The sequence below is a fragment of the Schistocerca piceifrons genome, chromosome 2, assembly GCF_021461385.2.
Source record: "Schistocerca piceifrons isolate TAMUIC-IGC-003096 chromosome 2, iqSchPice1.1, whole genome shotgun sequence".
Classification (NCBI taxonomy): domain Eukaryota; kingdom Metazoa; phylum Arthropoda; class Insecta; order Orthoptera; family Acrididae; genus Schistocerca; species Schistocerca piceifrons.
In genome coordinates, this window is record NC_060139.1 from 740,319,342 (window position 1) to 740,345,671 (window position 26,330).

At 36.1% G+C, this 26,330-nt stretch overlaps 1 protein-coding gene across 1 annotated transcript in view; it reads left to right on the top strand.

Annotated features, from left to right (window-relative positions):
• LOC124775814 (regulating synaptic membrane exocytosis protein 2-like) overlaps nucleotides 1–26,330 on the top strand; it is a 966,162-nt gene that overhangs the window by 587,365 nt on the left and 352,467 nt on the right. The window contains exon 18 of the mRNA XM_047250647.1: nucleotides 22,463–22,613. Within this exon, the coding sequence (XP_047106603.1) occupies nucleotides 22,463–22,613 (151 nt within the window). The remainder of the gene's footprint in view (nucleotides 1–22,462; nucleotides 22,614–26,330) is intronic.

A 26,330-nucleotide genomic window follows, 5' to 3' on the forward strand; every position in this document is an offset into this window, starting at 1 on the left:
GTGCTATAGGTTTCTTTGTACATCTCCCCTTCAAAGGAGAAGTAGTTGTGAGTTAGGATAAAATTACTAAGGTGTATGAGGAATGAGGTGGTGGGTTTGGAGACTGAAGGACATCGGGATAGGTTGTATTCAATAGCAGTAAGATTGTGGGCATGAGGGAAGTTTGTGTATATGGATGTGACATCATCAGTGATGAGTAGAGATCCAGGAGGTGAAGGGTTGAGGGTGATGGAGAGTTGAATAAAGTGGTTCATATCTTTGATGTGGGAGACTAGGTTAAGGGTAATTGGTTGGAGGCATTGGTCGATGAGGGCAGAAACTCTTTGAGTGGAGGCACAATAATCAGCCACAATTGGGTAACCAGGATTGTTGAGTTTGTGGATTTTAGGGAGCATGTAGAAGGTGGATGTGCAGGGTGTCACAGGGGTGAGGAGGGAAATGGATTCAGGGGAGATGTTCTGGGAAGGGCCTAAGGCTTTAAGCAGGGATTGGAGGTTGTATTGGATCTTTTATAAGGAATAACTATGGCAGATTTGATATGTGCTGGAGTCAGATAATTGGCAGAGGCCTTGTGCCTGATAGTCATTATGATTCACAACAACGATAGTTGAATTTCTGTCTGCAGGTAGGATTATTTGATCAGGGTTTGTTTTGAGGTTGTGTGTGGCTGTACTTTCTTTTGCTGAAAGGTCATTGTTCTGATGAAGGGACCTGAGGAAGGATGGTAAGGCTAAGTTGGAGATAAGGAATTTCTGTAAGGCGACCAGTGGATGGTTAGGTTGGAAGGATGATGGATTATGGATGGATGGTGGTATGAACTGGTAGATGTAGTATCTATTTTTGGGATTAGGTTGGCATTGGTTAGAAGGATTGGTGGCAAAGAAGTGTTTCCATTTCAGGGATTGGGAGAAGGAGAGTAGGTCTTTTACAAGTCCACCATGGCTAAATTTGGGTGTAGGACTAAAGATGAGGCCTTTGGATAGGACTGAAACTTCCGTGGGTTGAAGCTTTTGGTGTAAAGGTTAACAATACTGTTATGGGAATATTTCAGCTCTGGGTTTAGTGGAGAGTTGAAAAGGAGTTTTGGGGGATGTGGCAAGTTGGAAAGGTCAGCTAGGCGGGGTTTGGGTGCTATGAGCGGTGGATGAGGAGCAACGTTCACTCCTCATACACTCTACTAACTTCATCCTAACTCATGATTACTTCTCCTTTGAAGGGAAGGTATACAAATCAAATCTGCGGCACAGCTATAGGTACTAGCACGGACCCTCCTGTGCTGACCTGTTTGTGGGTCATCTAGAGGTTGTACTGCTCCTCGGTGGTGGTGTGTCTGCTAAATTCTATTTATTGCACTAGCCAACAACACCTGCTAAAGCGGCTACTATTTATCAGTGTGTCAAACCTGAGTGGGATGGCACTGGTACACAGAGATGACAAGTGTATTAAAACGTGTGGCAACACCATAGAGTTCCGCAGCACTGTGTATTGTATCAGCTATCTGCAAGTAGTTGTGAGGATGGGAAGTTTAACCAAATGCACAATAGCTACTGCCGAAGATGCAACTGGACCACCACTAGTACAAACGGATTCTGGTTTTATCAGTTAGTATTAGCTTCCGATTGAAAATTTTAGTTAACGCATCTGACTATCACAAGATTTCACAGGTTCGACCAGCAAGCTAACACCAAAAGTAATCTACTAGTTGATGGAATCAAGCAGAAACTGCAAGTCTGATTAGGATGCGCTAGTTAAGTCAATTAAACCCAACTCACTGCGATATGCCACACTTCACAGCAATGTGATTGGAAACCTCGCTTACATAACCCAACACTTCAACGCTGATACCTTGGATTTATCTTATCTTTTTCCCAGTTTGAAAACTATCCAACGTGGAGTTTAAGGGTTCCTTTTAATAGAACCCCACTGAAGCAAACAGTTTAGACTGAAATTTCTTAGCTACCAGTTTCAGTTATTTAATTTTCATAAGAGCATGCCAGCGATATAATTTTACATTTTGACTTAGCATTGATAGTTAGAGATTATTAATCCTATACAGTCACTGCACTGCAGCTCTATCCTTGCTTATTTCTTTTTATGAACACACAATGGATAATGCTATTTGCACTCTATCAATGATAATGGTTTATGCTACAGCCTTGATAGTTTATTAATTCCCCATAACTTAACTTTTCCACTTTTTATCACTTAAACAGTCTGACAAAAACCACTTTCATATACTGTAAGCCGAACTTTATGAAATTATTGTAACAAACTCTCAGTGTGACTTATCTTTCACTTTAATGTTCTTTGTCCTGCTTGTACTTTACCATTTTGATTCTCTGCATAATCTTAAACCTTTTTACTCTTTGAGATTCAAAGATTCTGTTATCATATTTTCAATTTATGTTATATGGGAAGAAATTATAACATGAGGCACCTAAGCGTCACCACCACTTTAAAGTATCATTAATATTCACTCAAATCAAAGCAAATCCATCCCTCTTCAGACCTTGACATACACGGACCCTCTATACCAAATTTGAAACACTCAGCACTCACAATTTCAAAAAGACAGTTATCATGCTGTACTCAGTTAATAGGTCTTGGTTCTGTCAGTTTCGTCGGATGGAAATTACTATTACACCAATTCGCGTGAGTCACAAAGTATCTGACACAGATGGGTTCTCCCGTTTACATTAATCAAACTAGGATGTCCGTTCTTACAACAATTACACGGCAATCATAGGCTGCTCTTCAATTTGAGAGTTCTTTCAGCCGGGGATTCTATTACCGTAGGACTTCCCCACAACTACAACCAATAGTCTCACACTCACATCAAATCCTTATTACAGAAATGGCAACGGCACATTTACCTTTGTGCTTACTCTTATTAAATCAATCACTCACAAGGTCTTTGCATGATGGCCATACCAAATACACACAATCAAGACTGAAAAGAACCTCCCCTTAGCACGAGATACAGAACACCTGATTGCGAGTAACTCCAAGGTTAGCTCAACCATACTTTACACTAGCACTAATCACACGAACATGTGAGAAAAACCAATCTCTTAGCGTGTCTCACAATGAGTTACTCTTTTAAAGCAAACTCCAAATATCATCACACATCCCAGTACTGATTGCGAACAATACACCTCGTATAATAATTACATATAACTTCCCATATAGGCCATAATGCCATCATGGATTCAACTAATAACTTTAGAAGCCCAAATCTGACATTAAATCACTCGAGCACCAACTCCAAATAGGCTTACACTTCCCAAGTGTCATGAACTGACTAACATTACCCTGTGACCTCAATGGTGACTAACTCCCAAATGTCTCAAATGTAACTCTTTACACGAGATCTCAACGGTAACTCCTCTTGAAACAAGGGACAAAACCAAGAACCAGAATTTTTAAACAAACAAACATGTCACGTTAATTGTCTCTTTTTCACAACTTTCATTATTAGATGCTTTCGTTCCTCTTCAGTAGTGGCCAGCTGCACATCAGTCGATGTCTTTGCCGCATGCCACACTGCTGCTAACGTCATTGTTGTGTGACATCTCTGGCCGCGACACGCTCTGCTGCATATGCTCTTTCTACAACATAATTTTGACAACATTTTCAGAAGCAAATACAAATAAAATTAACAACCCCTTTTTTTATATATCGAAATCGACACTTTGATAATTAGTTGAGGCGACTTACTTACGTAATGCCACATACATATACCACTCACACTACTTTCCTATTTTGGGGCAATACAAGGTGACTTCCCTAGCCTCCCAAAAAGCCAAAATCCTATTCTTGGTCAGGTTCATTGATTATATCCTTATGAACAGGGCTCAGGGCCACAACATCCTATTTTCCTCAACCCAGTGTTCCACCTTCCTGGATGTTGATCTCCTCCTCTCTATACCCACCAACCACCAACAGAACCTGCATTTTGACACCTGTTATCCCTTTCACACCAACAAATCTCTGCCATATAGACAGGCCACCTGGGGGAAGGGTGTCTGAGTTGATAGGAACCCCCTTGCCCAGTATGCTGAGTTTCTAACCAAGGCCTTCACAGACAGGCACTATCTCTGAGACCTAGTCCACAAACGGATCTCACATGTCATTTTTCCTCACACACCCAGTTCTCCCACTGAACTCCCAGGTGCAAGACCTGCCCAATACAATCACCCAGCACTTCCTGTTCCAGTCCTGTCACAGGCTTGTCCTACCCCATTAGAGGCCAGGCCACCTGTGAAAGCAGTCATGTCATATACCAGCAGTTCTGCAATCATTGCACGGCTTTTTATATTTGTATGACTACCAACCAACTATCCAACGCAATGAATGGATGGCCACTGCAAACTGTGTCTGAGAGCAAAGTAGATCAACCTTTGGCACAAAATGCAGCTGAATATAACATGCTTGATTTTGATGGCTGCATCACTTCCTCAACAATCTGGATTCTCCACTCAACCTCCAGCTATTTCAGAACTGTGCAGATGGGAGTTGTCCTTACAACACATTCTTGGTTCCTGAAACTGTCCCACCCTCGACCTCCAGTAACATACTGTTCCCACATCCTTCACCCACAGTTTCCACCTCCTCTGCCCTATCACCTCCCCCCTCCCCCCCCCCCCCCCCCCCCCCCCATTCCTGTATTCCACTCTTTTTGTGTGTCACCCTCTGCCAATGCACCTTCTCATATTTTGCCACTCCTCTCCATTTTTGCTCAAATTTTCATACCTTCATGCCCCACAGCCTCCCGACATGAAGCCTGTTGGCAGTCTAGTCCCTGCACACTCCATTAGACAGCGCTCCTCTCTCCCCTCACCCTACACTGCTCTCCCTTCCCAGTTCCCACCCTCTCCAGACCACTGCTTTCATTCTGTTCAAAAAATGGCTCAAATGGCTCTGATCACTATGGGACTTAACAGCTGTGGTCATCAGTCCCCTAGAACTTAGAACTACTTAAACCTAACTAACCTAAGGACATCACACACATCCATGCCCGAGGCAGGATTCGAACCTGCGACAGTAGCAGGCGCACGGTTCCAGACTGTGCGCCTAGAACCGCGAGACCACCGCGGCTTGCTTTCATTCTGTGTGACAGTTGCATTATGGTCCAAGCTGCTGGAGATGGTGGTCATGTGTGCATTGTTTGTGTGAATGAATGGTATGTGTTTCTCTTTCTAATGAAGGCTATGGCCAAAAGATAATGTGTATGTGTATTTTAATTGTGCCTGTCTGTAACTCAACATGTCACCTTTGTAATAAGCAGCGATCTATCTTTTCCTTCTGGAGTAGTCATTGTTTGATATACATAATTTAAGTAATTAAAAATTCCTTTTTTGATATGTAGTGTTTATTGTAAAAAAAAATGGTGAGGAACTGGTTTTTTTGTTATTATATTAGGATTCAGCATACTAAAAGTCTCAAAAATAAGCCTCATTAATTAAGAAAGGTTTTTTTACTGTTGGACTCTGCAATATTTGATGAAAAGGCTTTTGCATCCATGTTTGACAGCTTCTTCAATGTCAGTCCAAAGAATCATTTCAGATTTTTAAACACTAAACAACATCAGCTGTGGAAGAGATTCATAGATAATTGGAAATAATATTTTACTGGTAAATTTTATGTGTGCTTATTTACCTCAAATAATTTGAACATATTAGAAACAATTCTGTGTAGAGTACACATCCATTATCAAGGAAAAGAATATCCTGGGAGACTCAAAAAAGAAAATATACAGTTGACAAAGGGTGGACTTCCCCTACTGAGACAACAGAAATAAGGATGGGAAACCAGTTAAAATTAATAATAATAAACACTGAGGAATATTCTACCGAAGCCGTAACTGTGGTTTCTATACAACGTGCAACTCCTGAACAGCTATTACAGCTTTGTGACTGTTGAAAGAGGTGAGTAGTGGTGAGAATCTTGTCGCTATTATGAAACAGGGTATGAGTTTGACAAATGAATCATTAAAACTGAAACAATTTATTTATAAGGAAAAATCAGTAGACACAATCCCTGGACATGGGAATTTGGAAAATTACATGCTGTCGTTGATATTAGATGTGAAATTTTAAAAATTATCTTCATCATTTCCAAAATGACATCTGTCTAACACTTTTCTGTCATCTGTAGTACTAACAAAGATATAATGTTGCTGTGTATGTTCGAATATTTGTTAATGCTATATCTCTTGATAGAGGAAGAGGAACAAGTGTACATTTGTTAACATTTTCGAATGATTCCCATTACCTGTGTTTACACACAGGACTGTCTCAACTGATTGATCACACACCGACTATAGTAAACACCTTTCTACATGTCCATTGCACTCACCACTTAACAGAGTTAAATTGTTCAGAGTTAAACAGAGTTAAACTGTTCCACATTTGTATTTTTTAAACTGCGCATGCAACTTGATGCTGACACCATCTGCTGAATTATGAATAGCTAAAGTGAATAACTTAACAATGAAAACAAGCAAGTTTTGACATTATAATGTAAATGGATGGATAAAAAAATCTACTTACCAAGTGGTGCAGAATATGCACATAAAAGAAGGTTATAATTATACAAGCTTTCCTTCTCATCCTATCCAGCAAGTCTTGCCTGAGCCGTGGTTCTTGACTGACTTTTCTGAAATCTACCCCTTTTCCTAGACCTCTCCGGTTCTCTTCCTTCTCCCCTCTTCCTGCCCGTTCAACCCTTCCACCAGAAGAAGGAGCCACTGGCTCTGAAAGCTTGCATAATTATAACCTCCTTTTATGTGCATGTTCTGCTGCCATTTGGTGAACTGATTTTTTGTCAATCCAATTACATTAAAGTGAATAACAGTAAATCTCCGGATTATCCAGAGAATCATTTACTTTCATTTTTTTTATGTAAGGGCATAGCCCAAGTACGAATACAAGTTTCATTGAGGCACACACTTTAAATGATCTTAAGCAATCATACTGCAATTCTAAGAACCAAAGGACATGAAAAGGAGGCAATGATTTAGTAGTGGGTGAGACAGGGTTGTAATTAAAAGTAAAACCAGGTTACTGGAATGTAGGTGAATTATATCAGATGCTGCTGAGAAAATTAGATTAGGAAATGAGATACTCAAAGTAGCATATGAGTTTTGCAATTTGTGCATCAAAATAACTGACAGTGGTCAAAGTAGAGAAGATAAAAAATGTAAAGTGGGAATATCAAGAAAAGTATTTCTGAGAAATATACATTTATTAACTTCCAATAATATTTTAAGTTTTAGGAAGACTTTTCTGTAATTAAGGAGTAATAAAGGTGTCAGAGAAGTTACTAAATGGATTTGAGGTTTCAATTCAAACACTACCTGGGGTCTGGCAATCAGTTTATTAAATCTTTCCAGCCATCAAATCCACAGTTTGTGTTACCTGTATACTTTTAAATATGATCACTGTCATTCTGCTGGAACACCAAAAATTACTCTAGAAGATTGCTTAAGATTATGTGACTAGATCAGAACCCAACTAAGAAATACTGAATCAGATAGGAGATAAAGCAATTATATACTGCAATAATATATACTATAACTTACCTAAAATAAGAAATCAGTTGAAAGTAGACGTTCAGTGAACTGTCAGTTCTGGAATGGAGGGAAGTGTGGGAGGTAAAAGTTGTAATTGGAGACCAATGAACATGAACAAATACACTGGATGAAGTCAACAAAGATAAAAATTCTTTTTTGTGCTGTTGAAGATTATGTAGATCTCAGAAGGCCAGATCCGCACCACATTCCATGTGAATGTGACATGTCTTATGTGGGCCAGGCTGTTACAACAGTGAAGGAGAAATCCAGGGAACATCACTGAAACATGTGACTAAAACAACTAAGCAGATCAGCTGTCACCCATTACTGGTTGAAATACAATCATGAAATGCATTATGATAAGATCAGTATTGTGGTGCAAATACCTGTGACTAAAACAACGAAGCAGATCAGCTGTCACCAATTACTGGTTGAAATACAATCATGAAATGAATTATGATAAGATTAGTATTGTGGTGCAAATACCACATTTCTGGATCAGCATAATTAAGGAGAAATAAAGATGCCAGGAAAGCTAACGAAGCAGGATGGAGGTTTCAGTTTCACTGCTTTTAGTCTGGTACTCAATTTATTAAGACCTTGCCAGCCATCAAGTCCACTAGAGCTGGTAAATTCTGAGAGAATGAGGGTTTCAGTGTCAGCTCTGAAAAACAAAAGAGCATCAAATAACTATATTATGAAAGGGATAGATTTGTACTCACCATATAGAGGAGATGTTGAGTGGCAGATAGGCACAACAAGAAGACTGTTTATATTTTAGCTTTTGGCCAGATGACCTCCTTCTGAAGTAGAAAATACATGCAAATTAACATGAGCACAACTCTCACACACATGACTACTGCTTTTGGCCACAGTTCTGGCTGCCATGGCCAGACTGTCATTCAGGGCATAACAGCTAGAAACAGTGATCACGTGTGTGTAAGTTGTGCTTGTGTAAATGTGTGTGTTTTCTACTACAGAATGTCTAGCACTCTTTTCACTGTGCCTCTCTGTGACTCAATGTGTCCTCTATATGGTGAATAGCAATCTATACTTTTCATAAAATTGATGTTATTCCTTACTGGACTTCCCATTATTTGAAAGAGCGTCAAAGGGCTTATTGGCTTGGACATCAAACTCACCTGTAATAGTTTAGCAGTAGTTCACAAATTGGTTGAAATCCAGGCAGTGTGTGAATATAACAGTACAACTTCCAGCACCTGAAAACCATGACTGCATTTATCATTATGTATGTTTCTGCAGCTCTTTAAATTCATTAGCATGCCAAAAATAATGAATGAAATTTGGACAAGATTGGACAAAAGAAGACTAGTAGTTGGATCAGGTCATTTGAACCAATCCATGACAAATGTGATAAATGTCTGACACTTTTCTTTCAAACATTTTACAGTCAGTTGAAGAAAAAATGTGTAGATGTAAAATAATATCATCCAAATTATATTATAAAGTAAAAGAAAGCACAAAAAGATACTGTTGTAATAAAATATAGGACTTTTATACTTACTGAGTTCAGCAGTCAGCTTTCTCAAAAATTATGGAAGACATTACTAAACACTACATGAGAAGTAGAGAGTCTACATTTGTCAGTTAGCATATTTGAAGAACTATAGACAAGGCAGAAAGTAAAAGAAAAGGCTGTCAACCATAGAATGTTTAAGTTTGTTTCTGCAATCAATAAAGGGGAGAAAAGGCGACTTTGGATGCTGGACTACCTGGCTCAGAAGAACCCAAATTAATTCTCAGTTTCTCACCATATGGTATCTCTTTCTGGATACAGCATTTAGTCCAGTGTTTCCATCTCTTCATCATCTCTTCCTCTGTTTTTTCCTGTATCCCAGCTCTTGAAGTCTGTTCAGTCAGTCCTACTTCAGTGTTGTGTAAATAGACTTTTATATTCCACTTCATACTGTATTAACCTTCAGTTTTTCTTTGGAGACAACTATTTACCTTACATTAATGGCTGCAGAATATTGCAGTATGTAACATGCTATCTTTTTTTTTTTCACTTACACAGAAACTACAAGAAGCATAACATGGTTCATGCTGCCTCATGTAAAGGAAATTGTTTATTTCTTCTACACCACATAGGAACTGGTCTTCATTACTTATTGCTTAAATTATTGCCACACTTCATCCAACATCCATGCACTTTTTTAAGGTCTTGTGTCTTAATCACAATTCTTTTTATTATAAATTCTACATTATACTTAGGAAATGCTGTCAGATTGATATCCATCACATTGATGCATTTCTCCCAAAAAGTGGAAGAATTCACTTGGTGTTGGTTTGCAGAAATGTGGAAGCTGCAGTAACATTTTTTATCATGTGTTTTATGCAGTAATGAACTTCCAGAATAGATGACTGCATTTTGTGCCTAACTGTGTGCTTCCTGTGTCTTTTCAGTATCAGAGCATTATGTAGTTGAAAGAGATATTAAAATAGTTACTTTGCAGACTTAATGGTTTTTTTCTTCAGTGTCAGGTCACTGGATGATACAGGATTGTTGCAATTTTCCAAAGTATCTGACTGCTTCCTGATTGCATTACTTCATACAATAGGCCCCTGTGCTTGAAGAAAGCGGGCAATTGTGATGATCATTATATTGACATTTACTGCAGTGATGGTGGTATTATATGGGTACTATACCAAATGGATCCATAAGTTAACACATATACTGACACAAAACCTTAAGAAACAGTCAGACTGCTTTATCATCTTCCACAGATTTTCTGTATCAGTGATATTATTCTTCTTATTTAGGATTGTTTGGAAAGTTCATACATTCAGTCTAAAATAGCTTTTACCCTTTAGTCAGAAGTTTATGATATGTCAATAAAAATAATCAATTTTTGAAAATATAATGTTATTGGATAGATAAAGAATCTACTCACCAAGCAACATCCAGCGAACACACATATAAAAGGTATTACATATGCAAGCTTTCAGAGCCATTGGCTCCTTCTTCTGGCAGAGGGATTGAAGGGGAAGGAAGAGCAGTGAAGGGAAAGGGCTGGTTAGGTTTAGGGAGAGGGGTAGAGTTTGGAAAAGTCACCCAGAACCACGGGTCAGGAGAGACTTACCATACGGGACAAGAAGGAAAGACTGATTGTTGGGGAATGCACCAGGCAAGAATAGGAAACCTGAGAGTTTTAAGGGGGAAGATACAGTAACATGCAAGATGGTGATTACTGCTAAAACATCACACATGAGTTAATAAGATTGAAAAGCTAAGTGCATTGCATGTGATAGAGTGGGACAGTGAAAAATAGACAGGTCAGAAAGTGAAAGATGTAGAAAAATGTAGGAACATGGGTGCAGAAGAAGCATAGAGTCTGAAAAGTGTATTGCGCAGACTGACAGGGTGATGAAAGGCTATTCTAGGTGTTGTGGGAAAATCTGTGACAGGATAGATCTTTTTTCAGAGGATGATTTTAGGAAGTCATGGGCTTGCCAAAGTAGCTGATTAATACATTTGAGGCCAGGATGATACTGGATGACAGGTGGTGCACTCCTCAGTTGTTTTTTTTTAGGGATCAGCAGCACCAGGATTGGATGTGGTCTCTCAGGAAATCTGTTTTTGAACTAAGGTTGTAGGGTAATTATGTCCAGTGAAGGCTGAAGTGAGAATGGTGGTGTATTGTGGTAAAGAGTCTGCTTCTGAACAAATATGTTTTATTTGAATACCAAAGTTGTATGAAATGTTTGACATAGAAAGGATGGCAACTATCAGAATGTAAGTACTGTTGGTTGTTAGTAGGTTGAATGTGGACGGAAGTGCTTAGCTGGCCTTCGGTGATGATGAGATCATGATCTAGGAAAGTGATACGGGATTCAGAATAGGAACATGTGAATTTAATTGGAACAGTGCAGTTAGGAATTCCAAGAATTTTAACAGGTCAGCCTCACCATGAGTCTATTTGGTAAAGATGTCAAACCAGGGGCTGAAGGGTTATGGATCCCAGGAAGGAGGCACAGAAAGAGGAAATTTGTAGCATTACACAGACCATGTCTGCGGGGGAATTTGGTATAGAGGGAGGTGGCATCAATGGTGACAAGCAAGGTGTGTGGCGAGAGTGGGATTGGCATGAATTTCAGATAATCTATGAAATGGTTGGTGTCTTTAACATAGGAGGGAAAAAATGTTCAGATGTTTGTTAATTCCTAAGGGACCAAACTGCTGAGGTCATTGGTCACTAGACTTACACACTACTTAACTCGAACCTTCAGCGGGAGGGTCTGCACAATTTGTGACATCGTGCCTCTTACCGCTTGACCACTCCGCCCAGCAATATAAGAGGAAAGTCTTTGTACTATGGGTTGCAGGTGTTGATCAACTAAGGCAGATATACACTTGGTGAGTGCTTTGAAACCAGCATCCAGGAAGGACAGCCAGGATGAAGGGGACTGTGGATCTTAGGCAGAAGGTAAAAGGTGAAGGTGTATTGTTTGGATGGGGTAAGAAATTCTATGGATTGTGTCCTTGCGAGGGTCCTGAGGTTTTAAGGAGTGTCTCCAGGTCAGTTTGAATCACAGGGATGGGATCTTGATGACAGATTCTGTATGTAGATGTGTCAGACAGATGCCATAGACCTTCCATTACATACCCCTGTCCCTCAAGTACCACTTGTCTGTTGGGAGAATAATGATGGAATCATCAGTTTTTAGGGAACAGAGAGCCTGGAGTTCTGCAGAGGACAGGTTAGGGTCATGTTATAGGAACCTGAAGAAGTTTTGTGAAGCAATGCTGGATATGAGAAATTCTTTGAAGGCTTGTAAGGGATGAGTTTGAGGTAGTGGTGGTAGATAAAGTTGGGATCATAGTCAGAACTGTTTGAGGCAGGGTTCATTGTTAGATTTGCTGTTGGAAAGATTTTGGTATTGGGTTGCAAAGTGATACTTCCATTTGGCATTACTTGTGAATGAAAATAGGTCCTTTGCCAGATTAGAACGATTAAATGCAGGTTTAGTGCTGAAAGTGAGACCCTTGGATATACAGATAATTAAGGAGGGTAGAGTGCTGTAGATGAGAGGTTGAGAGCACTGTACTGTTGTGACTGGTTCTTGTGATTATGAGTTGTTACTGGTAGCTCTTACTAACTCATACATGATGTTTTGGTGGTAGTTTGTGTCTTGCATATTACCCGGTCTTCCACTTTTAAGCTCTCAAGTTTTCAAAAATTGCCTGGTGCAGTCACCAACAATCAATCATTCCTTCTCATCCTGTCCAGTAAGTCTCCAGTGATCATGGGTTCTGGATGCTCTCCAAACCCTACCCATTTTTCTAAAGCTCACCAGTCCTTTTCCTTCACCCCTCTCACTTGTCCTTCAACCTTTCTACCACAAGAAGGAGCCACTGGCTTTGAAAGCTTGCATACATAATACCTTTTATATGTGTGTTCTCTTGCTGCAACTTGGTGAGTAAATTTTTTATCTGTCCAATAATTTTATGATATGTGTTTCTGTTATGCCATGCATTTTTCCCCACAGATTCCCCTGTAAATATAGAGCACTGATGAGAAATATGAGGACACTCCTGCGTCCTTTCTGTGCACCATCTCATTATTTGTGCATCAAATAGTTACAGAAGTAAGCATTTCACCTGAAGAACTGTAAAATAAGCTGTAATTTTAATATGTTACATGTTATGTCTTCTATCTCATGTTAATCACCCAGTGCCAAAATTGCTGAGTATTGTAATGCCCCTAAACTCCACTAAATTCTTTGGGGTGCTTGCTTTGAAAGAAATTACTCAAAATAGAGAACTATGTATAGAAATTCCAGATAGTTTCAATTTTTTTTAACCAAACATGATTTGCTCCATGAATAAAAGTTTCTGTCTAAATTAAGAGAACAACTTAAGGAAATTCCACACTAGTTTCAATTTTTTAAAAATCAGACATGATTTGCTCCATGAATAAAAGTTTCTGTCTAAATTGAAAGGCTTGCTATTTTGCTAAAAGCAAAGAGATCACGTGCTAAATCTATACAATAAAGGAACTGTTATTTAACTTATTTTGATAATTAAAGGAAAATTCCAACATAAAGACAAGTAAAAAAATTATGTGTTGAATACTGATGTGATCAAACTTAGTAGAAGCTCATAACACAGCTTTAATGAACTGTGAAAAACCAAATGAAAAGTATTCTTTTTGTGGAGGCTTTCTCCTGTAAGAATGATAACAAACAACAATGTGCTTCTTTAGAGCATACTAAATATATTCAAATGTGATTCATGTCAGGAGATCAATCTGGTTACTCCATGCACTGGAAAGTTGCTTTCATAGAAAATTATACACATAATGAGATCTGTATGGTACAGAGTTATCTTGTAAGTGAAAAGTTTTTGTCTTATAAGTTGAAATCACTGTCTGTTTCACTTGCATCAAGATGTGCGTAATAACTGAGAATATCACCTTTTGCAGGCCTACACTTCACAGTTGCACATGGTAAGACATGAAGATCTGTGGGTTCACTTATAAATATTTCACTCTATTGATGAACACTGACTTCATCTTTCATAAATATTTGGTAGATGATAAGGGGTTTTTGGCATCTCACCAAATCATATATGCATTCTGTCATTTTTCACTACTGTGAAGAATCAGGGATAAAAAGAGAGCACTGCAGAAATGGTTGGCCAACTCTTGTACAAACAATCTACAGAAGTTTTATGTTATCAGTATGCAGTAATGTAATTGAGCTGTAGCACTATCCCTTTGGATGCATAATGGTAAATCTCTTCTCATTTGATTCCATTACAGTACTTGTCAACCCTCAACTAAATCAATATATTCTGAACTACACTTTGGAAATTGCTGCCACACTGTTCAAATAGCAGGAAATCAACATTTTATCCATAGAACAATTCTGTCTATAGTTTGGTGGGCCAGTAGTTTAACAATGTCCCTCCATTACTAACCTAATCTAATAAATGATGCATAGATGTATTGCAATCAACCTTGCTTTCTCAGATGTATTCTGTTATCCTAAAAGCAGCAACTGCTGTATTAATATCAGATATCCAGTTTTCTGCTGAGTGCTGATAATCCAAGTGAAGTGAAATGTTGCCAGATTGCAGGTGTCATTTTCATAGAGCAGTACTCTAGTAACAACATATTCATCATTGGTTGTAATTGCTTTATGTTTTCCAATAACTAATGTCAGTTTTGTGATTTTGTATTAACTTATATGAATCATTTTACAGCTAGTGATTTGTTTCTACCACTGTCTTGACTAATTAAAAAAATTAAATAGTATTTTTTTTTTCAAATGTTATTTGTGAAAGAGATGAAGGCACGTAGTATTAAATACAATGCTTAACTTCAGCAGCCAATGTTCTGAGTAGCAGTAGGTGATGCTGCTAACACCAGTATAAACACACTGAAAATGTTGGCTTCATTGTATGTTGTACAAAAAAAAGAAAGACTTTCTCTGCAAAATGGAAGAGCAATACATCAAAGGAGCATGTTGTTGCTTCTGATGTTGCCCCCACTGATGCATTATGCAGTGTATATCAACAATATATCTAAAGAGTAGTTTGAAACCTCAAGATCAGATGCAGTTCTGCAATTTGTGACTGATGTTTCCTGCTGTTCTTAAGCTACATCCAAAGCAGTTCCAGTCTCTCAGAATCTGCATTTGCAAATAAGCTGAATAATCTGATTAATGTTCTGAATCACAGTCAAAGCACTCCAGTTTGAACATTTAGGCAACTTATGCAAAATATTTACAAATTAAATTTATGTGTTTGATTATGGTCTATGTCAACTGCTGTTTCTTCTTTCAGTAACTGTAATATAAAAATTTGGGGAATGGTGGAAAAATCCACTTCTGGCCAATAAGATTTAGGTTTTTGTAAATACTTAAGACTATTGCTGCAGTGGTTGCTTTGAAAATGACATTGTTAATTCCATTCCCCCTTCCTTCCCCAGTGTTTGTGCTTCACCTCTAATCACCTCATTGTCAGTTCTCATTCTAATATAAAAAAATGTGCGGAGTTTGGTTTAGGGACTACTAAAAGGACTGTGCAGAAATATTCTCTTAATGAAGAGCAAAAGTGTTGTGATGATCAGATCTTGCTTTGTGAAAGATTCAAAGAGGTAGAATTACAGTGGAGGAAAAAACTGAGAACATTTCCACAATGTTGCAAAGCTCATGTACTGTTGGCTGTAATTGCTTAGTCTTTCATCTTCTAAATTATTATGTAGGAATGCACTTGCAGCAATGAGGGATTGTGTGTGCCTAACATATTTTCTAATGATTTTTTTATTTGTAAAATGAGGAAGAAGTACCCTTCTTTTAATCCATTAAAATGATTTTGATGAATGTGAAAGTGTAATGGTCATCTACGCTAGTCAAGTTTTCTTACAGCATTTTGATGAGATTATGACACAATTGTGCTTTCCTTCAATTTGACTGTCAGAACTGTGTGCTAATAATAATGGATTTTGCATTAACAGTGTTGTTTGAATAAACTGACATCAGATTTTTTAGTCTCTGTTATGAAGATGAAATTTTCTCGAGATCCATTCACATTGACAAGTGTTAGATGCTGAAAGGTATAACTGTTTCTAATTTTCAGTGAAGAAGCATTTTCTGGAATATCAGGGAATTATTGTATTGTTGGAAAAAATCTGAGTGAAAATATTTCACCAAAAATAATCATACTGGCTTTTTATGTAGCCATGACAAAACATTTATATATAGCAATATGAAATATTATTAAATATGTTGATCTCCTGTATTAATAATCAGACAGTTGTCTATTATATTAATGAAAGATGGAGTGTCTTGTCAACATATTAACATAAAGGAATAAAATTTAAACTCAAAGGGAGAAGTTGCAGTATCAGTTCCATAATTGTCTAATTTTTAGCACTCTGTCTATGTTTTAGATTATGTAACACCAGTGGCCAGTATTGTCAAAGTCTAGTGTCAGCCATTTCAACAAATCCCTGCTACATCATATAAATCAGTAATAAACTCTACAAAATCTATCAATCAAATTAATGTTAATGTTGTTGGCACCCATAATAAGAGCAATACTCAGCTAACAGAGTCTCTTAGCTATTGACCACACTGGACATGAATCATAAAAACCAGAAAAATTATTCATTGCATATAGTTAATTTAAATTATTTTACTTGATTAATCATTCTTAAATGTAGACTACTTAATAAATTAAGAAATATGTAGTACGAGACAAAAAGCATGAAAAACACGAAATAAACAACTATGTTAATTTAAAGAAGCTAATACTAAATAATAACAATCAGAAAGAATAGATTGCTACTGAACACATACATCAGGCATTGAGTCACAGACAGGCACAATAAAAAAGAATGCTAGATATATTCAGTTATTGGACTAGGTCCTTCATCAGAAGTAGGAAAAACACGCACATTCATGCAATCACAACCCAACCACATGGCCTCTGTCATCTCCAGGCACTGGAGATGATAGTGACCATGTATGTGTCAGCTGTCCTTGTATGAATGTGTTTGTTTTTCCCTATTTGATGAAGGATTTATCTGATTGACTAGTATATCTAGCATTATTTTCCATTGTGCCTTTCTGCAACTCAATACCTCCTCTGTGCGTTGAGTAGCAATCTGTTCTTTCTGATTGTTGTTATCCACCCTGGAGTTTCCATTGTTTAACACTACAGTAATATTAATTTGATACTATTTTGATCATATTGGAAAAGAATAAACTGTTGATTTTTAATTTTAATACCTCTATTCCTCTGTACATCAGACAGTAAATGTTAGGTAATTAATGCGAAGCATCCAGAAATTGCATGTCTCACTTGTCACTGTAAGAAATATCCTGACTTGTTGGAATCATGAACCATTACTGTATGGAGTACATTGATTTGTATCTTTCACTTTACAAGATTTTTTTGTGATAACATTCTGTGTCCATCTTCAGCGCTAGCCATTCTAATTTATTTTTCTGTGATTTTTGTAGAGGACCTTTAGTGAATGCAGAGATGGTTTCTTGAACTATGCCAGATTTTATTTCCATCATTTTTTTTTTTTTTTCAAATGACTTAAAGATAATTCTAGCCCAAGAGACCTTCTCGTAAATGAAATAAGAAAATGTCATAGTTTATTGCGTGTATCTACTCAAAATTACAGGCAGTGAATAACAAGTCTATGTTTCACTATTTGTTGACCAAATCAGACTATACCATACTAAGAAATAATCTCTTTTTTGTTTTTGTTTTAAAACTCATGAAGTTTTAAATCTCAAGGAAAATACACATTTGTTATTACTATTTCAAAAGCTACACAGTACTTAGACATTATTTACTCATATAATAAATACATAAGTATGAGGAGCCCCTTATGGAGCACATACAACAGAAAGAGTAAAAATAATCCCTCACCATATAACCAAAGTGTTGACTTCACTGTCCTCTGAGGGGCGCATAAACAAGGTCAGAAACACTGAGTTCACCTGTTCAAAATCACTTTTGCACTGTGTGTGGGTTACCTTTACTGCCTCCATCATCATTGTTATCATCATCATCATTGTTGCTATTGTTGGTAATGTTTTAGAAAGTCTGTTACTCTCTAGGGCTTTGTGTGCTGCTTCAAATTAATGGAAGGCATTTTATTATTGTACAAATATATTACAAGTTATTGCATTAAATAAAAGTGATTATTTTTTAATTGCATAGTATAGGAATTGTTATGATAGGATCTTTCTTTTTATTTTGTACAGCATCCACAAACAGTTGTGTTGCTATGAATTTGAACCATAGTATTTATTTCATGGCTTATAATGTAGAAAGTTACTGTTGATATTGGCTTATAGTGATCTGGATGCCAAGGCAATTATGATACAGAGCATATGAAATATGGAAAATAAATGTAATGCCATAATGCAATGGTTGATAAAACTATACAAGGTCTGAAGAGAAATGTACAGATCCACATATGGACACAAATACAAATATCTGAACAAAATACTTGTTGCAAGTCAGACATGTAACTTAGATGATCATTTAATTCTAGCTAGAATGTCTTTGACATAATAAAATTCAGAAACAATTTAAATATTATCATTATTATATATGTATTTCTAACTTCATTATGACAGATTTGCCCATTTTGGAAAGTTACAATGACCAGTAATGAATAAGACAAATGAATAAAAATAGGAGAAGTTTGAAGGAAGGAAGGAAGGAAGGAAGATTACAGTTTAATCTCCCATTGGTAGCATGTTGAAAGAGATAGATAAGCTCATTATGTTCCATTGGATGCCCAGTGTTTTCGGCATTACTTTGAGGGATTACTTTTGAAATGTTCAGAATATAGGCAATCTCAGCATCATTGACACTTTGAGTGAAAGTTTATCAAAATCACATGACTCCACACATGAAATCCCCAGTTCCAACCTTTGGTGTCCTAGGGCACACATTTTATGCATACATTTCAATTAGCCATTGACACATTTCTTTCCCATGTAATCTTTTTCCTTTTATGTTCTCTACTTTAAAAAAATTATTTCTTTCTTCTGCTCACTTTTCTGTCTTTCTTGACTGCTTTAAGCGTACATCTTTCATGCCTTCCAAATTAGTTCTCCTGTGGCTTCCTACTGTAACATACCATTCTACTAACTTCTGATGAATTTGAATTTCCCTTGTTCAAATAATATTGTTTCACTTCAATCCTAACTGCTGTTCCTCTGAAACAGAACTCCTTAGTTATTTAATTAACTTTACTTGTGTGGTTTTATACTGCTTTTCATAGTACTGTTTTCACCATTTTTACTTTATCTTGGAATAAGGTGTTCTGGTTATGGAAAATGGAAGTTCAAAGTTTACCTTTTTTTCTGCTGGTATAATTGTTATATACCATTTAGTAACTGAAGTTTTATAACATTCTTTAAGATGTTAAAATTTTATCATGCATAACTATACCAACAGAAGTTTTTCATGTCTTTAAATTTGTGTCAGCCATAGAAGGAAATTGTTTAGGGAACAAAAGTTACACATTTAAGGTGGAACAGCATTTTTCGTTGGAGGTTTATAATAAAGAAAATTACTTTTGCACCTTTCAGATAAAATCCACACAGAAACAGCAAACAGAGCTGAAACCTGAATGCCGTAAATGAGAGATTTGGATACAGCGTTCATCAAAAGTTACATAGCTTGCCACTAATGTTCTGCATGCTCATATACTTTGTAGTGTCAAAATTTATATATATATATATATATATATATTCACTTACTGTTACTGCGACATAAAAATATAGACAAGTGCTATTATAATTTATGACATTTATGTTGCTCTTTGTTTCAACCATAATGTACAAATTTCTTTCCTGTTTCTATGAGTGACTGGGTGGTGTCTCCTATGGTTGAATCTACACTACTAGATTTATTTCACACCACTTTTAATATGCATTTTAATTATTAATGTTTGAGGTGCTCTCCATACTTGAGTGAAAACTATTAGATGTGTAGTCCCTAGTATGATGGAAAATTTGCAAACTGCAATTTTTGAGATTTGCTAAAGCCTTGTGCATTAGTTCTCATTTATGTAATTTGTTTGTTGTTGGTAATATGATTATGATACATAAAAGTGACAATTTCATAGAATGTGTCTCAGAACTGGCTAGAAAGAAACTTGCATTCCGTCTGCTCATGGTATGTTCAAGTAATTGAGGAACAATTATAGATAATTTTGATGAAGAATCCTGGTGCTATGAAAGTAGCCATCATACTAAGCTCCTATGTGCCTTTCAAAAAATGTCCAATCAGTTTTAGGTGAAATGACCTGAAACCCAAAATATTGTCAGGCCAGCTTTCAAGTGATTCAGCTCATCACAGCAGGAGGACATTGTACTGAACTCATAGAAATTGTAACTAAAATGTTTGATTTGTTTGAATGTGGGTGTGGTGAAACTTTTTAATTAGGTTCTCTACATTACAACAGCCACAGACCCCAAAGCGTTGTGAAGCTGTGTAAAGTACTACACCAAAGTTATATCTGCCAGCTCTTTCAAAACAATTTATTTCCATCTGTATTGTTATTTAGCTAGCTGTTGTTGTTTTGCATATATTTTAAATGCCCTAATTTTTGGTCATGGACATTTTTCTACTGTTGATTGACTTAAGCTTCTTGAAAGGAAAATTATTTTATAAATGTATAAGGGTATGTGATGAGTTTACTGTCTCCTGTTTCATAATTCCCTCCTATTTCATTCTTCCAAAATATTCTTACATACAGAGAGACAGACAATTTCAAAATTTTTCCATTGTGTACTCTGATTTAACTCACATTACAAAACAGATTATTTGAAGGTACATTCTCAAAACTTACAAGATACTCATTTGAGTCAGGGTACACACTGTGTCTGGCATGACATCGGCATTACTGCTTATCTTGCAAGGTTGGTAAAATGAGCTCTTTGTGTATGTTGCAAGACAGAGTCTCTTTTAAGTGATTATTCAACTGAAAATCAATTCAAAAGGCCATGATTAAGTGTATTTCCAGATACTTTCACATTACTCTATTCAGTACATTAAGAATGTAATGTGCAACTTTCTCCCTTTCAAAAAATAGCCGATCCACGTGACGTGGTGGCTTCCCATGGACCGAGGTCAGCTGATGATCTTCCCTTGAAGAAAGGTCTGACTTACCTCTCAAACCACACATTGCAAAAAGTTTTCTTTATATTCACACTTTCACATGTATGCTTCTGAAACTTACTCTTGGCCTCAAACTTTTTATTTGATAGAAAATCACAAAGATGTAGATTAGAAAAATATTCTCATCTAATATTTGCATAAACAGTATGATTTTCATTCAGTTGTTTTTAATGTTAGTATGTACATGTAATTTTTGTCATTTTGCTAATAAGTCAGATATGAGTCTTGAAAAGCTGTTGTCCTCAGCATATTTTAAGAGAGATGACCTGGTAATGGTGATGCCTGATCATGTAAAAATCTGAGTAGAGAAAGATTTAAAAAGCTTATATTGAATCACTATCCTCAGAGATATTTGGTAGTACTGCAATACTTAGAAATCTAATTGAGTTCATTAGTTCATAAAAATGTATTAGGCACATATACATCGAGTGCCTGCACATTTTGCTGTCACATTTAATTGATTGTGATCATCTATGTTTTCAACTTCTTCATGGTAGGACAAACACTTGGGATTCTGTTTAACACTGAATGTTGTACAGGCCTTTAGCAATTTTTAAAACCTTTCCTAATTTTTAACAAATATGAAAGAATATTATCATAATTAATACTACTCGGTATTAATATTCCTGTAATGATCTGCTCCATCAAGACTTCTTTAACCTTACCATCATAAACATTATAGACATGAAATATGTCATTCAAAATGTTCACTGCTTTGTATATTGAAAGATAGTGATTTCCTACTGCAACTTCTGTTTCTTTAAAAAAAAAAAATGATTGCTGTATAATTAACTTAACTCAGCACATTTCCTTAATTGTCCATTTATCAAAAAGGTGCAAACTACATCTTGAATGAAATGAGAAGTTGGTTCTTCTTCAAAAAGCTATTCAATATTGTAATGTTACTACAGTGATTTACCTGTCTACAGATATATCCCATATCTCTATTAGTCATAACAAATGTTCATTATGGGAGACAAGCTCAAAATTTGAAATACTAATGGTATGTACACGTAATTATATTTAAAAGAAAAACATTTAAAAAAGCGTTTCAACAGTCAGTTCAAAATAGAATCCTAACTGAGGACAACTGCTTTCAATATTTGTATCGAATCAATGTATCTTTCTCTCTTAGAATGATAACTGTTGTTTTTCATCATTACTTTGCTCATATGTATTTCTTACCTCCAAAAATACTTATGCAGGTCGGAAACGTAGGTTAGGTTTCGGGCGAAAAGGCAAAACTTCATTTACCGTCCATAGAAGCGAGGAAGTTTTACCTGATGATGTGCGGCACCTGGTCAAACAGGGTTCGAGTGCCTCAAGCGACGGGGAGGGCTCACAAGATGGAGACAGGTTCGGGTTATGAATCATAAGCAGAACCCTGTGTCAAAGAGTAATACAGAATTTTAAACAGTGCTTGAATGTAAAAAGTTGCCTATGGCTAATATTTTTTAACTCTTAGATATATTGTTTGAAACATCTATTTTTATACACAGTGCAAGTTCAAATGCAAGGCTCTTCAAGAATAATATTTACAAAGATATTAAGGATTGCAATGCGAAAAGCAAAATTTTTGCTTTAATGCAGAAAAAATGCAGATTTTACACAATCTATGCAGTGATTCAGTGTGTGAGTTACATCTACATCCCATTTTCAATACAGTTTCTCTTTTCTTCAGTATATTTCTACAGTGTTTTGTGATTTCTGTGTACAATATGAAATAAAATTTTGTGATATATTACTTTAAAATGAATATATCAAAATTCAGTAGAGGCTGTTGATGAAGATTCAAATCCCTTTAGTTAATTATGGTGTGTTTGTTTTCATGCTTTCGGAAAACTGAAATTCAAATCGCTAGCCTAACATTCTACATTACAGTTTTCATGTACCACTTCAGGAAAACGCTGGGTTAGTTTTTGAACCTTCTTTACTTTTTTTTTTTTATTTTTAACTACCATCACTGTAGTTATTGTTTGATGTGACTACTAAAATTAGACGAAAGGAAGCATATAGTAATGAATAAAGATTTTACCTCATTTATTTTAAACGTGGTAGGAAATGATCAGGGTCCTTTCTTAAATTGTTAGATACCAGTAATAATATTGCTTAGTTGAAGTAGGTACAATTCTTCTTTATTACAATATGAACAATAGTAGAGCTACTAAAACATTTAAAACCAGCAAAATGACATATCATTGTTCGTGAAGGCATTACTCTGCAACCAAAATCTTGCAGCAACTTACTTGGTAAATTTTTCATTCAGCGTTGTTTAAAACTGTATTACTCAAAAATTAATACATTCCATTTATCCTGACTCAGCACCTACCTCATTTTATGCTACTTTCTTCACAGAACCAATTTAGAGTTTCTTATTTAAACAATATTTTGTGTGCAACAGACTTACCTGCAGTGTCTGAATATAAAACTGGTATTGTACTCGCATTCAGAAAGTACATGACATATCCTTATTTTACATAGTACAAAAGTAAAATTTATTTTCTAATCCATTCCAAACTTATTTTTAAGGGTTTACAAGGATTAATACTTTTTGAAAGTGTTTGATACATGAAACTAAAAAGTCATCTAAAATAAATATTCAGATATGCACTTTATATCTACAGTTTTTTTCAAAAAGAATCATTTTCTTGTCAATTTGGTGACTACTGCAAGTTGTGGAACAAGTCAGTTGCACTGTTGTTAGTTGTTACAGTTATCTTAATGTGTCCCTTTCCCTGATATCCTACCTCCTCCTTCTTTTCTTTTGGGAGAGAAGAAGTTGTTAGACAGCACCTGAAAAAAAGCTTCAGTGATTACGAGGAACAGTGCACTAACACAAACTAGAGATTGGTTCCCAGTATTGAAACTGAAATTACTAGATCATGTCAAAATACAAATCAGCAGAGGAATGTTCATTATTTGTCAGTGTGATGCTCAAGAAAATTTGTCGTTATGTGCAGTTGAGACTTTTATCGGTGGTTTTTCGGAATCGAAAAGAAAGAAGAACAAAAAAGAATTTTTACTTCCCTACCTAGTGGAAGGTGATAGACAGGACAATTATGTAGTACAGTTGCATCATGAGTTTTATTAAGAAAATACAGATTTTATTGATGTCGGAATGATGATTTTATTTCTGCTTGTCTTCATTAGCGTTTTTAATACTACTACGTTTATTTAGTAGAAATGTTCAACACTTTGATAGTGTTCTTCTAATTGTTATGTTTGAAGTAAAATTTAAGAAAATTATCTATGTCAATTAATTTTTGAATGTTTAGAGATTCATCTTTGGTGATGTTTCTTTTTGATTCTGCTCTCTGATAGTAAATGTTTCTTGTCATGGTAATACAAGTGTGCTAAATACAATTATTCAATATTTGCCAGAAGTAACCAGCTGCACATTGCATGAACTGGGATGGCTATGTCATGTGTACTTTTTCTGTAGCTTCATCTTTATCATTTAGTAGCCCAAGAAAATACAGTACTTGAAAGAAAAAATTCGCATCTGAGATACGCTTAGCTGCTTCTGCACTTTGAAAGGAAGAACACTGTGAGGGAAAACTGTTGGCTGTCATCCATGCTGCTTTCTTTGAAATTTTTGTAGCATCTCTAGATTAGTGCTTGTGTGCATTTACGGTATATACATAGTGGTGGGTACAAAAAGATGATAGTTACATATAATAGCTAGATGAAATTATTATGTTTATGACAAAATTTTTGTGTTATCATCAGAGTTAGGCACAGTACACTACAGCATGTGATGCTGCTACTTATTAGAAAAGTAGTAGAAAATCAATTGTGTTTTGATGATATGGTGCTGTAGTATATCGGAGGCTACATGAAGGTAAGCTTCATTAGTTTATGCTAATCAGGAAAAAGTTGTGAATTGATTATAACTCCTTTCTTTCTAGTGGTAATATTCTGCTCAAGACTACTCCAACTACCTAGCATTACATAAACACACTTCTCTCTTTTCCTACCTCCCCCCCTCCCCCCTCACCCTTCTCTCTCTCTCTCTCTCTCTCTCTCTCTCTCTCTCTCTCTCTCTCTCTCTCCCCCCCCCCTCCCTCTCTCCCCCTCTTCCCCCCCCCCCTCTCTCTCTCTCTCTCTCTCTCTCTCTCTCTCTCTCTCTCTCTCTCTCTCACACACACACACACACACACACACACACACACACACGAAAATGTACAAACCATCCATATTTTCTATTGGCACCTGCATCATAATCCATTTCAGTACGATGAGGTAGTCTAGGTGTTCCATTAGCAAGAAATGTCTGAAGGAAAATTTTAAATATTTACTGAGAAAATCTCTCAAGTACACTGAGCCATTAAATTGATTGTTCTGGGAGTCACTGTGATGTTATTCACCATGTATATGAGGAAAACTTTTCAAAATGCATTAAGTCCACAATTAGAAATTTTATTGGAGACCAAATACTAGCATCAAGTAAAGTTTTATATTAACAGATAATTTGAATATGAGAAGCTATAAATGGTCCTGTATATAATAAAATGAGATAAATAAGAAAAATCTCACTCTTTGCTTAAAGACATAGCTGCTACTCATATTTTTAGAATCTGTGGAGTTGTTTCATTTTGCAACAACCACGGGGATATTTCATGTTTTGGACAAAATTTACATAACAAAACTCAAGAATCTACTCCTTAACTTTTATTGTGAGCAAAAATAAATCATGTAAAGAAAAAGAAAGTACATCCAACTGCAAAATAAACAATACCATAAAAATTAATGATTTTGGTTTAATGGTAACATATTGTTTGTATGAGAAATATTCATTTATTCTAAGAGCACTTATCCAAATTTGCAATTATGCAGTACATTTTTAAACAATATTTAAAGACTACAACCAAAATTATAATTAAACTTGTTGTATTAATTATACAATTTTTTTCAAAAACAAAAGCTTTTTAATCCTCTTCAAAGCGTTTGATGTCAAGGTCCTTTCTCCAAACAATCTCACTCTTCATCCTGTTCTTGCCCTTCCTTATCTGATCCATCAGATCATCTCTCTCAAGAAGTTGAACATAAAATGCTGGTTTTTGTCATCTTTCC